Genomic DNA, 11,618 nt, shown 5'->3' on the forward strand with positions numbered 1-11,618 from the left:
CAGCTTAATGCAGTGGTTTCCAACTTGTGGGGCGCGCCCCCCTAGGGAGGCGCGAGACTGTTGCAAGGGGGGCATGCAGCTGTTTCCAAAATACCATTTTCGAATACAAACCAAAAAAGTCGAATAGGTGTAAAAAAATGAATCAGCAAAATAGGTATACGTAATCTACAATCCTCGCCGCGAATTTTTCGGGTACAAATGCTAAAACACCCATCCATACTCTTGCTGGAACGAGAACATCTCGCTTTCGCGTTTGGAGCCGAGCGCACTTTGAGTATTTATGAAATTAGATTGTTAGAAAAATTAAGGGGGACGCAACAATTTTTTTAAAGGGGGGCGCAAGTACAAAAAAATTGGAAACCACTGGCTTAATGATTAAACCTTAATAATTCTAAATCGAAAAAAATGAAGTTAATTTATAAATAACATATTACTTCTGTTTGATAATTTTTGTGGATAACCTTTTCATCAGTTTAGATTTGAAAAAATTTAAATCTTTGTATCAATTCAAGAATGTCGATTATAACTAATGTCAACACAAAAAAATATATCTGTTTTATTTCAGTTAATCTAAAAACAGTTTTTCTGAACCAAGTCCATTATTAAATAATACATGACTAGACATTGTTTGGGAATAAAATAAAGTTTACCCCTTTCTGTCCGCAATCGAACTCAGTTCGATCGGCTTACATAGCGTTACACCGAAATTGGATTTTTAGACCCTCGGGAGAAAAAAAAATTTTTTTTTGATTTTTCGGATGTTTTTTCAGTCCCCAAATTTTTTGAAAAATTTTTACCCGCGCGAAAAAACTTTATTGCGATTTTATTTAACCTTTAATGACGCGCGATTAACGCTTAATTGTTTTTTTATGGGATTTTTTAATGGAATTTCATTCATCGTTCTAAAGTTCTAGTGCGCAGATTTTACTTCGGTAAAGTTATTTAAAGCTACTTTCTGATGTCAAAAACGACATCCAATAGTTTTTTAAGTTTTTTAATTAATATATTTTATTATATATATGTTTAATTAAGTCGGGGGGTCGGAAATTGCAATAAAAAACATAATTTTTGAAAAATGTTAAGAAATATACGGCCATCTAGTATTCACCCTACTTTTTACCCTTCTCTTTCTGAGAGTTTCATGAGAATGTCCCGCGAAAGACGACACCTGCTGTTCTCAAGGTTCATTGTTCCTTCCTATAGCTCTATACGATAGATTCGACCAATCACCAGTTTGAAAGGAAAATTGCTGACGTCAGTGTTGGAGGTTCTATTGTCTGTCTCAATAACTACCATCTATTTCGTGTACAGTGGTAGGCGAGATCGTGTGTTTAACAAAGACAGGACAGTAACAAAATGGCTTCCATGACGATTCCCGTTTGTCGATATTTTCTTCAAGAAAATTGTAAATACGGAAGCAACTGTTGGTATCAGCACCCTGGTAAGTTTCAATGGGTTCTTTTTATACATAGATCAAGTAAAAAAACTATAGGTTTATGGAACCGATTCACGATTGAATTTTAGTCGTGCCGTACTTAGATAGTTTCGAGTGGAATACTCGAAATTTTTTGTTCGTATTAGCTGGAGTATTTGTAAAAGTTGGCATAGATTCAAAGTATTTTGAATACGAATTGCGATAATGAATATCGTCCTTTGTTGATTGCTCGTTTCATTACGTTATGGTATAAAGGGCCGCGTTTCTTTATGTAGCGAAAATGGCGTCACTGAGACTACTACTTTTTGAACGATTCGTTACTATAGGAGGATGCACACATGAGGCGCGGCAGCGAAAAGCGGTGTCACGAACGGGTCTTCGCTGTGCGGCAGCACAACCACATAAGCGGCAATCCGCTTACATTTCGGCGCATGCGTTCAGTATCCAAGATGGCGAACGATACCGACACTGCCGCTATCCACGCGTTTACAAATTTTGTCTTGTATGGCGCTTGCTTTATTTAGCTAGAAGATTTTGTCGAAGATTCGAACAAAGATTTTGGATTAGAGATATTTTCTTGGATCGAGAAAAAACTGGTGTACAAAATAGGCTTATTCCTCGATTAAGATCTCTGAATAAAGAATACTATTTCGAGTAAGATTCGGTTGTTTTATTCTTTGAATTAAATTATATATGATTATTCGTGTGGAATTTGTGTTAAATTTATTAGCTTTTCCTCTTTATTCTGATATTTGTTATCTCGGTTAATCGCGTCGAACTTTCCGCCATTAAAACATCACATGGTTGTATTTTCTCACGTGACTACCAGACGAACTGTTATTGGCTGATAGAAACGCGTCTTGGCGGCGACCGCCGCCAAAGATAGAATTCAAGCAACTTTTGCGGCACGAAAAAAGCGTCACAAAACCGACTTCTGCGGCGAGAAAAAGTGACGTCATTCTGCCTCTTTTCCTTGCCGCATGTGTGCATCCTGCTTAACGCGTATAACTCGTTCGACTTTACGAACGTACTGTACCCTAAATGGTCAGGGGGTCGTGTGAGAAATCATTTACAGTGTCGCCAGTGAATAACGATAACTTATTTCGATTTGTGAGTTTTACTGAATGTCAATTTTCTGGATCTCTACATTATAGCAGCTTTAGAATTTAACGAAATTAGAAAGCGCGGGATTAGAAAATAGTCTTTGTTGCGAAAAAGAATGCTGGTAGTTGCCTTTTTCGTATTATTCTGATAATGGGATTAGATTAGTTGTCTAACCCTTTGTGATTTTAGTTTTTAAATTCGAAATTATAAAATCATCATATAGAGCAAGGACGACGCCAGCCAATGGGCCAGGGTGGGTGCAAGATAATGTAAATGGATAGAGGATATGAATTGTATGTAGGTAAAATAAAAACGATTCATAAAGTTTTAACCATTTACTATGTATGTACTGTACCGGAAAGAAATATCTTACCGTATTTTACGGACTATAAGACGCTACAGACTATAAGACGCACCTGAATTTTGGAAGAAAAAAGTGCGTCTTATAGTCCGTAAAATACGGTAATTAAAACATTTTTTCAACTTACAAGAAGCCTAAGAAGATTATTTTAATTAAAACTTAGCATTTAAATAATTTTTTCGAATTTCTAGGTGAGGGCAGCTGTCCCTCCTTCCCCCCCTCGCGACGCCCTTGATATGGAGTATGAAATTGTTACTTCTATATTATTGCGATTCCTTTATACGATAGATATTAGCTTTCCTAACAGTGCTATGAAATAGTGTTCAAACATTATATTAAAAATTGTATTATACAGTCATACTTAGATATAACGCCACCATTTGTTTGACTTTGAAATCGGTACTTAGTGGCAAACGTTATATTACAGGCAAAAACAGATATAGAATGCTAGAACCTGAGGTAGGTTGTTCCTGGTCGGAACTGTTCCGCATCGATTGTTAAAACGGTTTCAGTTGGAACTTCCAACGCGTTCTTCATTAATAAATTCAAAAATGAATTTTCTTCGGCTTTCAAAGGCAGCGATGACATTTTGAATAAAATAAATTGTTTAAATAACAGTAGTGGTAGGCATTATTTCAGACATTCTAAATAAATTTTTATCAGAAAACCGATAGGACGAACCACTTGCGAACAAACAGTACTTATTAGTTAGGTAACTTCAATAAATTATAAAATTTTGCAGTTTATAAATAGTTCAACATACTCATTAATTATTTTGACTTATAGTGAAATACAGAATATACAAGATTTACATATATAATAATAAGTGTAAATTGAACATTTAAATATATATATTAAAAGCAAAATGTTCTGTCCAGCCACACACAACGTAAATTTAAAAATTAATTTGATTTACAATTTGAAAATTTTAAAACAACTTTTAAACGGTTTTATGAAGATAATTTTAAATTGATTTGATTTTACTTTTAATTAATTTTATTTTATGTTTTGGTTTTTGTGTTTAATGACAGGGTTTTAATTATTATTATATTATTTTTAGTTTTAATTTATTTAGTATTATTTTATATTTTATTTTGCATTAAGTTTGTCACCCTTTTTACACCCTTGATTACAGGTTTTTCTAATTAATTGTGACTCTTTACTTTCCGGACTGTTATACAGAGGGAAAGTGTGGCAATCCGGCAAAAAATGACCCCCCCTTTCAGATTTTTACATTTTTGGGCTTAGGACACATTGAAACGCCGAGAAATGCAAAAAAAAATTCGGGGGTAATTTCTGTAATTAAATTTTAGTGGTTAAAGGTCGAAGGGGTGGGGAGAAATGGGGGTCGCGTGTATCTCCAGTGGAATCGGACTTAATAACGATTTTACTCGTTATTAGCATTTACAAATTTTGTATAAAACCCGCCCTTTGGCTCAAAATTAAGCTTTTTGATGTTATATATTAGTAAAAAAAAATCTAAAATTTTAAAAAATAAAATATGATAACAGATGGCGCCACCAAACTTTAAATGTCGCCGGGAAAGTTGAGCCACTGATTGACGATTTATTTTTTTGCGACACGCGATAACTATAGAAATTGTTTGTGTTGCTTCGCATGAAAGTTAATCAAATTTAAATTTATTTTGATTGTTTTAGTAATTTCATTAATGTTTATTTTATAAATTTGTCAGTTTTTTTAACAGTTTTAAAAAATTTTAATTATAAGCGAGTTAGCAGTGATTGAATTATCGGGTTAGTATTAATGTTTACTTGATAGTAAACATTAATACTAAAGATACAGTAGCTATAAGCTTTAATAAATGATGATTTTTTCAAACTCAATCACTACCCGGTACCGTATTACATTGGTTCTCAATCCGTGGTCCGTGGAACAAGGGTGCTCCACGAAGCCATCTCAAGTGTTCTGCGAAAAAAACAAATATACAATTAAAAATTGTTTCAAAAGAAAAATCAATACAATGTAAAATTTTTGTATAGGAATGTAATTAGCAAATGCCAATGTCGTCATCTACTACACCCAGTGCGCTTGATTTCAAAGAGGTTTGCCACCCCTGCTTTAAAGCTGATGTATTGTAAGTGTTCCGAGGAAAAAAATGTGAAAGTTTAGTGTTGCCCGACTTCAAAAAGATTGAGAATTACTGCTGTAGTAGACTTGCTCTCAAAATTCTTGGTACATCAAGTAGTCATTATGCTGAGGAAAAAAAAAGATTATATACAGGGTGTCCCAGAAAGATGTACTCACTCTTTGATTGTCAAATATATAAATATTTTTTTGTAAATAGACGTGTCTTGACAAACAAACAGTCCTAAGAACTTAAATCAATAAACAAATAAATAAATACACATTAATTTAAAACCTATTACTGAATGTAAAAAACATATTATTAATCGTCTATCAAAGAGTGAGTACATCTTTTTGGGACACCCTGTATATGTATATATAGATATTTTTCTATTTGTGTATAATAAAAAATAAATATGTAACATAACATTTTGTACTTTCAGTGGAAATCAAAAATTAAACTGTAAAATTAAAAAAAATTACATAAATATATTCTTAGAAAGTATTGGGATCAGCCTTGACCCCGTGATATTCAGTGTAACAATAAAAAGTTGGTAGTACGAGAGTTAAAATATGTCACATCTTAAAAGGTTCTGGGTACGTAATTTTTTGAAGTACTTCTGGTGGGGCGAGTGTGAGTTAGTTAAAAAATGAAAGGTATTATAATTAATATCTTATGAAACAGATAGTAATTGATTTTCTGAACAGATATTTCTGAAATTTATTTCAGTAAAATAATTAGCAAATTATCTGTGAGTTATATTATAGAGCAAAATTGTGTATCTACAAATAAACACAATTGTTTGTATATATTTGTGATAACCATATATTCTTTATTTCATTGCCCTGTCCTTTAGATTAATTTTTTTCCCCTAAAATGGCGATTTTGTTCTTTATGTTGTAAATTGAAGTAATAAATATATTTATTCCAGCACACAACACCAATATTAAATTTACCAGATTTATTTTATGCAATTTATAAATATTAATCAACCTGAATGGATTACTTAAATAGCTGGGCAGCTCTTTTTTTAGAAATGAAAGTAATTGATTGGGTAGTACTATGAGAAATCCCTCTAAGTAGGAATATGGCTGAAAACATTTTGTTTATTTTCAGTTCTAGTTTTTACATATATAAAAATCTAAGATTATAATAAAAGTTCAGTTACATAATAGGTGCCAACTCTGTGGTATCTTCAAGTTAAAGGATAAAAATAATTTTTATCCTTCACTTTGGGGACCTGGCTCACTTAAAATATTATTGGGTGGACTCTCTGGCCCATAGAGTTGACACCCTTGGTTATATGTATATTTTAATTATCTTGTAAGTCATGCACCATAAATTCATCATAATGAAACAAGTAAGACCTATGAAGTTTTGTAATTCATTTTTATACAGTTAAATAAAATTAAAGAAAAATATAATGTATATATTCTTTATTATAATGGATTTTAAGGTTTAAAAATTAAAAAAAATTGAAAACATTTATTTGAACTTATTCAGTGCAGTTTTTTATATTTTGTTTAAGATTTATTGCTTAAGTTAAATGAATTGAATAATTTTTCTGTTACAGAAGAAAGTCCTAAGCATCGATTTGGTCTGAATCATTTTAAAAAGTATCACTATGAAAATGAAAAACCTTCCACTATGCAATTGCCATTTTATATGGACACAAATAAAATTTACTTTGGCTTCAAGAAAGATGAAGTGAAAATAGATCCCAATAGCAAATTTACATTAATATTACCTCCAGGATCAGCATGTAAAGAGTATCAACCTGAAGAACTGTAAGTAAATTTCAATTTGTAATTTTTCACTATAGATTATAATTTTTTTAAAGCAGTAAGTAAATATAATTATTTATATTAGTAATAATATTAAAGAAGATGTAACAGCCTGGGATCAAGGAAATATGTGGTCTTTTACATGTTACAGTCCAAGAAATAGAATTTGTTTAACAAACTGTTTCAAAGATATATCTCCAGAAGAATTACAACAGTGTATGATCGGAGCTGAATGTTATGCAACAATACTTCGATATGTAAGTATTATATTTATAAATTTTTGTTTCGTTAAAATATTTCTTACATTTTAAAATATTTTAAAAGATCAAAATATTATTTATTGACCAAAAACATTTGTACATAAAACTAAATTTTGCTGAAAGTGTAAAAGTGGTATGGCTATATACTCTGATCTTCCTATTCCAGTTACATAGCACATAGGTTAATGTGACTAAAACAGCCATAATGCAGTGCTGACTAAAATGTTAACCTGATTTCTGCTGAAAGCAAGTTCTTTACTTTGCTAAAAAAAATGAGCAAGATTTTTTTATTTTGCTATTTTAAGTGAGAATTTTCTTACATTGACTGAGATAACTAGAATAAGTCTTTATTGAAGTTCTAGAAAATTATTAAAAGAAAATACTAAGAACTTGTTCAGATTGAAAAAAGGATTATTATAATCATATTTATTGTTTGATTAACAAATCGCCATGAGTGCTCTCATGCTCTGGTGCTTACAAGAGAAATACAATACAGCTAGTTCAGGGAGATACAGAAAGCATTTTCAAACAAGTAGAGATGAAATTCAGAATTGGTTATAAGAAATGATGTAGAGAGTCTTATTAGACAGATAGTGAAACCTCCATTAACGATCACTCCCGAATAGCAGACATCTCTACTTAACGGACATTTTTACTATCCCCAGACTTATCAAATAGGACATTTGTTATATTCACCTCTAAATAATGGAGACATCATTGTCCGTAACCAACCTTACGAAAATGCAATGTCCTGCCTTTAATATTCCAAAAGAACGAAATATTTTAAAACAAAAACAAAGAATCAGTTCAAATATTCTTTCGGACAGCAAATTTTGACTGTAGGGATCAAATAAAGACTGGCTTAAAATAGGAATAGAAGAGGAGGGCAGGTTATAAAACATTGAACAATATTTTTTATCTGTTAGAGAAGTTTAATCTGGTTAAGTTGTTAAATACCATTTATCATCATATGCATTAATGTTATTAAACTTCTGTCTTGTTGTTGTAATTAAGCTTGTGATACCAAAAAACTATAAAGTTTTCTGAAGTTTCATTTGACAAGAACCATATTATAGTAGTAATGAAAAAGAAACTTAAGATCATAAATGATGTCATAATGCAAGAAAACTGAATATCTTGCCGCATTTTAAAGTGGTTGGCCAATTGCCTTCTTAACACAACCTTTGAACTTTCACCAAACAAATGCTGTTGTCATAACTATTTTAACAGCTCTGTGGTTGCCTAAGTGTAATCTTTAATAAATCAGTTACTGAAAAAAGCAAAAAATGTTTGAAAAGTTACACCTACTTGATAACAATAAAGCAGACAAATCAATTTTTATTAGTTGCTTAGATCATAAATGATATTATAAATGTAACAATTTCGAATACATTTTCCACTCCTTGAAGTGGATAGCAAATTGCCTTCATAACTCGACATTTAAATGAGATTCAATTAAAATGAGATTTTTACAGCTGAAAAACTAAATAATATTATATATATATATATTTTAATTATATATGCTACATATACTTTTTGGTATATTCACATTCCTAATGCAAATTTGATGTTTTCGTAATCCTATTCTTCACTTTATAATGACCAAGTTAAAATACAGTGAAGCTGCACTTGAGTATTAAGCCAGGGATGGGCAACCCATAGCCCTGGGGCCACATGCATTAATATTTTTTGCAGCCCACATTGCATAAAATATGAATAAATATACCAATTTCCCAGCTTAAGGAAGTATGCAGCAAAAATTCAAACATTATTTTCTACAACTTATGTATGTAAATAGCTTTCCCCGCAATGAATTTAGTAAAAATTAAAAGAAGAAACCTGCTAACAGACTCAAATCAAAACTAATTTAAAACTAGCACTGACTAACATTTAACCAAATATTTTTGATATATTACATTTACATCAATTTCAGAAGTTAAATTAAGTATATCTTTGCTAATTTATAATTATACATGAACAAATGATTGTGATTTACTGACAATTTTTTTTTTCTTTTCTGTTATATGTGTAGGGCCGCAGTTCAAAAGTTTTGAAATGTGGCCCTTACGTAGAAAAAAGTTTCCCTCCCTATACTAAGTGAACTTCCCCCCTACCAGAATTTGTGTTTGAATACCAAATTGTTTGAGGACCAAGATACCACCATATTTTGTTATTCATTTTTATGAATGATTGCTTATTTACAGTTAAAAAAAGCTTAATAACACTTATCTAAAAATGTTTAAATAAATATGAAGATTAATCTATAAAAAGCAAAACAAAATTTTTTTTATATTTTTCTCATAAAAATTGTCTTGTTGAATTGGCATTGACAAATTCAGATAATTTTTTAAAAGTTTGAATCATTTCAAGTAATTTAAAATTACATTTGTTCTGTAATTAATGCTTCTAACAAGTCGCTTCCAAAATTGAAATTTATAGAATTAAAATATGTTGAATATATGTGTATATTATTTGCTATTTCTGTTAAGTATAAATAATGAACAAAGGAAACCTACTTTATTCAAAAGAAAAAATTAAAAATAAAAGCTGGAGGTATTTAATTAAAATGTAACTGTATAAAATCATAATTTATTCAGTTTAGAAATTTATTAATAGATGTAAGATATTATTAAGTGAATTTTAAAACTTTTATAATTTTATTTTAGATACAAACAGTTGAAAAAATTTTAGCTCGCATTCGTGACAGAAGGAAAGAGTTAAAGAATCCAACTTCTGAACTTCTGAAATCACTGGTAAGAGTAATAAATTTCTAATAAATGTAACTTAACTCATGAAAATATGTTTTCTATGAAATTTATACAAGACTAAATTTTAATATGGATTTTTGTTCTGTAATATTTGTTTATGTTAATATGATAGAATCCCACACATGAATTTATTTAATTATTAAAAATGTTTCATATTAATATTTGAATTAGCAAAGTTTAAGTTTAGTTTAATTATCAGTTCCAAATTTCTTTAGTCAAACATGTTTTGTACATGTTCTAATCATATATTAACAATATCTTAATAATTGTAGTACTTTACATGCTTTTAATATAAAATTGCTTTTATTCAATTTTATCCTAAATAAAATATTTATTATTTACACTTTTTTAGAGCCCTAATGAATCAAATGTATCTTCGACAAATTTCCAAAACACACAGAACGTTCTAGCTCGAACATCTTTCAAACTTCCAGGTAAGAATATAACATAATTTATATTTTAAACTTTATGCTAATGTAGTTCATTTAAATCGGGAGTTTCTACTCTGGTCTCTAGTAACCCTGATAGGTCAATTGAGAGATCCAACAAATCACTAATGATTATTTGGAGGATATTGGACAAATTTACTTACATTTTAACATAAGTAAATTTCTCCAATTAGATGATAACTAATATAACTAAATTCAAATAAAGCAAAACACAATTTTGATTCATGTTTAGTGAAAATTAATAATTCTTATTAAGCATAAAAGTTATCTTGATTTTTTTCCTCCTGTTTTAATTTGTTCCCATTTTGTATCAGTATAAGAGATCAGTGAATTAAATCTATGTTTGGAAAGGGATCAAATAGCAAGAAAAGTTGGAAACTCCTGATCAAAATGATATTGAGAAAGAAGGCAATAAATGAAATAACATGTTGAAAATAATAGACTGGTTTTAATGTATTCAACAGATAATTTAGTATAACCATTCCTGTCATAAAGAATTTATGAAACATTCACGTATTCAGAGTTTTGCTTTTTATAATTCATTCTCATCAATTTGAAATGAAATAAATTCAAAAACATTTTATAGGTCAAAACAAAATAAATACAGCTGTTTGATTTTGAGTAGGTACAATTAAAAACTTAAGTACAGTAAATTTCCTCTAACTCAAATTTTTTGAAACAGTAATTAAAAATCTTTGTGGCAATTGAAAAATTGTAATCAATAAGTGTTATTGATATGTTTGCAATACTGTGCATTATATCACTGTAGTCAGTTAGTAATGTAACTAAAGATTATACATTGTTGTATACTATACTATCATGAAATTTTTTGAGCTCATTTCTTGTAATAATAAATTAAGTAGTATAATCTTGGCTCAGTAAAACTTCTGTATAGAATTGATCATAAAAAATGACTGTGTAGTAGGGCTGTAGAGTCGGAGTTGGAGTCGGAGGAATTCCTGGCCAGAGGAGTCGGAGTCGACACATTTTTCCTGACTCCAACTCCAACTCTAGAATTTTAAATTTAATTTAGTTTTTTTTATTTAAATGAAAGAAAATTTATTTTATATTTAATAATTTTTAAAAATGTTTTTGTATTTTGTTATAATTCATTTATTTTAAATACAAACTGCAACAATTTAATTTATTAAATATGTATCAATAGTTTTCTTTGTAGTATTTGTGTTTAGTAGTTAAATTATTTTGACCCAATTGAATTTGAATATTTTTGATTCATTCCTTTATATCCCCGCTTTAAATAAGTAGGGCAAAGTGGGGCAAGATGAGGACTTTAAGGTTCAAAAAGTCATAAGATGGCAATCACTTTGATGGGAACAATAACTTTTCATTCTGAGCAACTACATTTGATAA

The 11,618-nt window shown here is 29.9% G+C and overlaps 1 protein-coding gene across 1 annotated transcript; it reads left to right on the forward strand.

Annotated features, from left to right (window-relative positions):
• Nucleotides 1-1,356: 1,356 nt before the first annotated feature.
• On the forward strand, nucleotides 1,357-10,328 carry LOC136970502 (nucleoporin NUP42-like). The gene is made up of 5 exons (XM_067264947.1): nucleotides 1,357-1,441; nucleotides 6,515-6,773; nucleotides 6,856-7,027; nucleotides 9,697-9,783; nucleotides 10,151-10,328. The coding sequence occupies exons 1-5, from the start codon at nucleotides 1,357-1,359 to the stop codon at nucleotides 10,247-10,249; spliced, it is 702 nt and encodes a 233-aa protein (XP_067121048.1). The 3' UTR covers nucleotides 10,250-10,328.
• The last annotated feature ends 1,290 nt before the right edge of the window (nucleotides 10,329-11,618 follow it).

The sequence above is a fragment of the Centruroides vittatus genome, unplaced genomic scaffold (assembly GCF_030686945.1).
Source record: "Centruroides vittatus isolate TY-2023 unplaced genomic scaffold, ASM3068694v2 contig_199, whole genome shotgun sequence".
Taxonomy (NCBI): domain Eukaryota; kingdom Metazoa; phylum Arthropoda; class Arachnida; order Scorpiones; family Buthidae; genus Centruroides; species Centruroides vittatus.

Coding starts and splice junctions, on each gene's coding strand:
- LOC136970502 (XM_067264947.1), top strand. CDS start 1,357: ATGGCTTCCATGACGATTCCCGTTTGTCGATATTTTCTTCAAGAAAAT. Junction 1,442..6,514: donor CTGTTGGTATCAGCACCCTG/GTAAGTTTCAAT, acceptor ATTTTGTTTAAG/ATTTATTGCTTAAGTTAAAT. Junction 6,774..6,855: donor GAGTATCAACCTGAAGAACT/GTAAGTAAATTT, acceptor TATTTATATTAG/TAATAATATTAAAGAAGATG.